We start from the raw sequence: 6,274 nt of genomic DNA, 5'->3' as shown, positions 1-6,274 counted from the left end.
AGCATCGCTGTTTGGACATTTATTGGGAGTTTTTTTTTTTTTTAAATCCAGTGTTTGTTTTCGGTTCTGATTTTGATAATATGTGCATAATGATAAGTTTTGACAACGTTTAATTCAGGTGCGAAAAGAATTCATATCTATAGTGCATGAGCACAGAGATTTGAGAGTGCACAGGACACAGTTTGAGTGAGAGGAGAGACACGTTTTAAATGCGCGCACTCTCTCCGGGCGAGAGCAGCATGTATCTGAGCGCGCGCGTCCGGTTTTGTGCGAGAGCAAAATAAATCCGGCGCGAGCGGAGAGATTCGCTCTCACACATTATATTAATGTGCTTTCGCACTACAATAATGCACTCTCGACATTTGTCATTAAAATAACGCCATACGTGTGGCTCTTCTCCTGATTGGCTGAGGCAGAGGAGTGGGCGGGGTTTCAGCGTAGTGTGCGAGAGCAAAATAAATCCGGCGCGAGCGGAGAGATTCGCTCTCACACATTATATTAATGTGCTTTCGCACTACAATAATGCACTCTCGACATTTGTCATTAAAATAACGCCATACGTGTGGCTCTTCTCCTGGCTGGCTGAGGCAGAGGAGTGGGCGGGGTTTCAGCGTAGTTTACCAGCATCACGTCTTTATCACACATTGAGTTCAGGAGATGCTGGCGATCATGTGCATAACGCAGGCCTCGTCGCCGCAGGACGCGTGTGTGTGTGTGTGTGTGTGTGTGTTATTTTGGTTCCTCTCCTTTTGCATCAGTGCAGCTGATGTCATCGCATTTGTGAAGTGGAGGATAAATAATGTGACTCAGAGAAACAAACGCTTCACATGATCCCAGAGGAACAGTTTATTGCTCTTTTCTAGCTCAGCAGCTCAGTTATGTTTTGGTTAATTATCAGCTTTGTTTGATTAGGAGAAATAAAAATAGTTGTATGCAGTAGAGTTAACTATCAAATCATCCTGAGATCTCTGACTTTTATTGCTGAGATCTCTTCTGAAACTGCTCATTAATATAAAGCTATAATAATAATAATAATAATAATAATAATAATTAACATTATACAATAAATTTTATCTTGAACTTAGAAATGTTTCCCTGGCAACTGAATGAAATGAAGTAAAATGAGTTGTAGTACTAAAATGGGTAAAACTATAACAGAAAATAAATTCAAATAAATAACATTAAAATGTATATATATTATATAATTATATTTTAGTGCTGTCAAACGATTAATAGCGATTAATCACATCCAAAATAAAAGTTTTTGTTTACATAATATTTGTGTTTACTGTGTATATTTATGTATATATAAATACACACACACATGCATGTATATATTTAAGAAAAATATGTTATGTTTATATATTAAATTTATGTATATATAATATAAATTACATGAATATAAATATATACATGTAAATACATGTACATTTTTCAAAATATATACTGTATGTGTGTGTATTTATATATACGTAATATATAAATTAAATTAAATTCAAATTTAATTTAATTTAAATTTCCAGTTAGTACTTTAGCTTAAACCTATTTAAGTTAGTTGTCAAGGTAGCATTTAAATTTTTCATTTAGTTTAAATTTTTCATCTAAAATTTAAATGAGATTTTATTTCAGCTGCAGTATTTCAATGAACAAAAATGATTTTAATAGTTGTAGTTTTATTTGTAGTTAACAATAATAACAGGATATTTCAGAAATCTCCATGTGCTCTCCATTTAATCTCATTGTTGTCTAATTGAGATATTAAAGTGATTTAATGTCTGATTTCTCTCTCTCACGGTCTCCTGCAGCAGAGGCTGGAGTGAAATCATCCTGATCCATCTTAAACGTCTTTCTCTTTTCATTATTCATGACAGTGAAGTGATCAATAATAATAATAATAATAATAATAATTAACATTATACAATAAATTTTATCTTGAACTTAGAAATGTTTCCCTGGCAACTGAATGAAATGAAGTAAAATGAGTTGTAGTACTAAAATGGGTAAAACTATAACAGAAAATAAATTCAAATAAATAACATTAAAATGTATATATATTATATAATTATATTTTAGTGCTGTCAAACGATTAATAGCGATTAATCACATCCAAAATAAAAGTTTTTGTTTACATAATATTTGTGTTTACTGTGTATATTTATGTATATATAAATACACACACACATGCATGTATATATTTAAGAAAAATATGTTATGTTTATATATTAAATATATTTATGTATAATATAAATTACATGAATATAAATATATACATGTAAATACATGTACATTTTTCAAAATATATACTGTATGTGTGTGTATTTATATATACGTAATATATAAATTAAATTAAATTCAAATTTAATTTAATTTAAATTTCCAGTTAGTACTTTAGCTTAAACCTATTTAAGTTAGTTGTCAAGGTAGCATTTAAATTTTTCATTTAGTTTAAATTTTCCATCTAAAATTTAAATTAGATTTTATTTCAGCTGCAGTATTTCAATGAACAAAAATGATTTTAATAGTTGTAGTTTTATTTGTAGTTAACAATAATAACAGGATATTTCAGAAATCTCCATGTGCTCTCCATTTAATCTCATTGTTGTCTAATTGAGATATTAAAGTGATTTAATGTCTGATTTCTCTCTCTCACGGTCTCCTGCAGCAGAGGCTGGAGTGAAATCATCCTGATCCATCTTAAACGTCTTTCTCTTTTCATTATTCATGACAGTGAAGTGATCAAATCTTAACGTCTTATTATCTCAGAATATGAATCAGTGAGTTCATCATCGTTAATCATATGAATCATCTTTTTTGGGGGGGGTAGAAAAGCAAGCTACACCTTTGAGTTGTTCAGTTAGATTTATCTTCTCAATCAAAATGTTCTTCTGTGCTGCTTTGAAATCTGTCTGTTGTCCGTCTGCATTCAAACCAGAATCTATTCAAGTTAAATGTGAATCTGTTTGCATGTTTATTTCAGACTTTCATGACTGTTTGACTGTTTATCTGTATTCTTTCTGACTCTTTCTTCTTTAATATTTCGATTAATAATAAATCCCCAGTGTCATCCAGAGTTATTTTAGTATTATTATTTATATACTAGTATAGTGTTTATTAATAATTATTAGCTATTTTTACATTTTCATATTTAATGATTTTTGTTTTGTAATTTTGTGCTTTTTTCCATTTTTATTAGTTTTTTTGTTTTAAATATTTCTATTTAGCTTTCATTTATTTTTTGTTTCAGTTTTAATCATTGTAGTACTTCAAATTATCAAACCTATTTTATTTCAGTTGTCAAGGCAACATTTTTAATTTTTGTTTACTTTTTTTATATAATATTTATTTTTTATGATAAGATGCGCGTTAAATATAGCATGCGATTTATCGTGCAGCCCTAATTTGTATATATCAACACATCAATTGTTGAATAAAATAATAAATTATATATATATATATACACTCACACATATATAATGTGTAATGTGTACATTATAATAATTTATTTTTATTTATTTATAATTTTTATGTATATATAAACACACACACACACACAAACACACATTTTATTTTATTGCTTTTTGCTTATTCATTTTTTTTAAGGAAATTACTCTCAAAAAGTTCAGTAAATGCATGATCAGTGATTAATAATCATGACCTCAACATTAACCAAAATAATCATAATCGTGACTTTCCATCATCAAGCATCCTAATGCACGCTGTAAGTCTCTCTGTATCTCTCACATTGAGCAGGTTGTGCTAAACGTGACTCTTCTCGGATCTGTTGGCTGGGATCTCGGGATGAGCTCAGCTCTGCGTCTCCTGCGGGACAGTCGTTCAGTGCCACAGATATGAAACCGCACAGACTCTTCCGTCAAAAACACTGCGTTCGTTCACAGACACCTGAGCTCCAGTCTGCAGAGTGTTTGCATCAATGGAAAGATTATTTATTCAGCTTTCAGATGATGTATACATCTCAGTTTCGAAAAATTTACCCTTAAAATTGACTTGATTCCTAATGAATTGGGCTGATTAAACAAACAAACGCTCTGGCAGCGATCGGGCCTCAGGTCTTCAGAGAAAACAGGAGCTTCTTCCAGTCTCTGTCACGGCTAAATCAGTGCCTCCTCCCTTCAATCGCTTCATTCATCAGACACAATACGCTCGGGGCTTTTGGACGGAGGCTTTGGCATCTCACAAAGACGCGGTAAAGACAGGTGGAACTGGGTGAAGGTTTGAGTAAAAGCTGTTTGTCTCTCTCTGTTTCTCTGGCAGGAGCGTACGGGGTCGTCCTGAAGTGCAGACACAAGGTAAGATTCCAGAGAAACCAGTTCAGATCATGTCGTTTTTAAGCACACCACACACAGTTCATCTCATTTGCAGCCTGTTTGGCTTAAAAAGTGTGTGTGTTCATAAAAAGTGTGGCTTGGAAAGCATATAAGTCCATACTAATTATTCATTTTGAAAGAAAGCAGCATGCAGTATGTGTGCTCAGCAAATTATAGTATGACACAAAACACAGTGTGCAGTGATTTTCTGTATGCTAATGTGCAATAATAGTGTATCCCATAATGCAATCATGCACTCATAACATACAGAGCTTATGTGACATATAATGTTGCATTTTACCTTTTGAAATGTTTATCGTTTCTCTAAAGTTTCACATATTGTTTTTTAATAATAGCCACACTGCAGTGTTTTATGTATTCTTGTTTGTTGATTTTCAGTGAAAATATCTAAAAGTCCTTAAAACACACACACAAAAGCATTTAATTTAAAAGCAACTAATGCAAAATTGCATTCGTTGCGTTCACAAAATAGATTGTTTTCAGACAATATATCTTGAATAATTTTTTTCTTTCTCATTAATCTAACAAAAATGTTAAAATGTTTTGTTTAAAACAATATGGAGTAAACAAATATATTTTAAAATATTTATATGTATACACACACACACACACACACACAGTATTTAGTTTAGTATAGTGTATATATATATAGTAAATTTGTCTAAAGATAAAGGTTTTGGTCTAAAAGATGTATTGTATTTTAAAGGAATTAATACTTTTATTAATCAAGGATGCATAAAATTGATCAAAAGTGACAGTACAGACATTTCTAATGTTACAAAAATTTCTATTTCAAATAAATGCTGTTCTTTTGAACTTTCTATTCATCTGTGAATCTTGGAAAATCAAATATATCAGTTTCCACAAAAATATTGTGCAGCACGACTATTTTCATCACTGATAATAATCAGAAGTGTTTCTTGAGCAGCAAATCAGCATATTAGAATGATTTCTGAAGATCATGTGACACTGAAGACTGGAGTAATGATGCTGAAAATTCAGCTGCGCATCACAGAAATACATTACAGTTTAACAGATATTCACATAGAAAACAGCTGTTTGAAATTCTAAAAATATTTCAAATTTTTACTGTATTTTAGATCAAATAAGTGTAGCCTAGGTGAGTAGGCTGTAGTACTGTACAGTCTGCCGTGTTAAAGTGGTAAGAATAGTAACAGGTTTGCGTTCAGCGCTGACAGAAAGTGTGGTGATGTGACATATGGTGAGTTTATCTATTAATATCTCCTCCGGTCATAACTCATGAGCGGTGCTGGTCGTAGACAGATGGTCTCTGTGTTCACGGCTCTCAGTCTCTCTCTCTGACCCAAACACGCCGGGCGCACCATCTGCTGCTCTCACCTGTCAGACAGCCGCGAGCCATCGTGTTCACTCGCTGATCTCACGCTCTTCACACACATCTCAGCGTGCTGTTGTAGTATGCTGAGAGATGAGTGATTGACAGACTGTAGGCATGTTTACATGCACTCATTGTCATCAGTGAAATGAGTCCAGTCTGATGTCAGATTCTGAAAGCTCTGTTTATATGAACACTAACGCTGCAAACAGACTCACATACTGTATTTGTTTCCATGTGCATTATATGCATTCTGAACAAACTTCCAGGTCACTGCCTTAATAGCAAATACTGTACTATTTATTTTAATCAATATAGTTGCAAATGTATTATTATTTTCTTTATATTTATTTATTTATTATTAGTTTTTTCCAGACCTTGCGCACTGAGAACTTGTTCCCTTAATTTGCATTGTTTTGAATTATTATTTTATTTGTTGTATTATTATTGATTATTATGTTAATATTATTAATATATATATATATCTATATACACGCACACACACACACACACACAATTATTAATATTATTATATTAAGAATTTTATTAATTATATATATATATATATATATAT

At 31.8% G+C, this 6,274-nt stretch overlaps 1 protein-coding gene across 1 annotated transcript in view; it reads left to right on the top strand.

Annotated features, from left to right (window-relative positions):
• The window catches only part of LOC107726857 (cyclin-dependent kinase-like 5), a 45,929-nt gene that overhangs the window by 9,180 nt on the left and 30,475 nt on the right, over positions 1–6,274 (top strand). The window contains exon 2 of the mRNA XM_016536560.1: positions 4,273–4,307. Within this exon, the coding sequence (XP_016392046.1) occupies positions 4,273–4,307 (35 nt within the window). The remainder of the gene's footprint in view (positions 1–4,272; positions 4,308–6,274) is intronic.

This window comes from Sinocyclocheilus rhinocerous, unplaced genomic scaffold (genome assembly GCF_001515625.1).
Source record: "Sinocyclocheilus rhinocerous isolate Xijiao unplaced genomic scaffold, SAMN03320098_v1.1 scaffold2803, whole genome shotgun sequence".
Lineage (NCBI taxonomy): Eukaryota > Metazoa > Chordata > Actinopteri > Cypriniformes > Cyprinidae > Sinocyclocheilus > Sinocyclocheilus rhinocerous.
The sequence above is the reverse complement of the archived record's forward strand: the minus strand, read 5'-3'. Positions and strand labels throughout refer to the sequence as shown.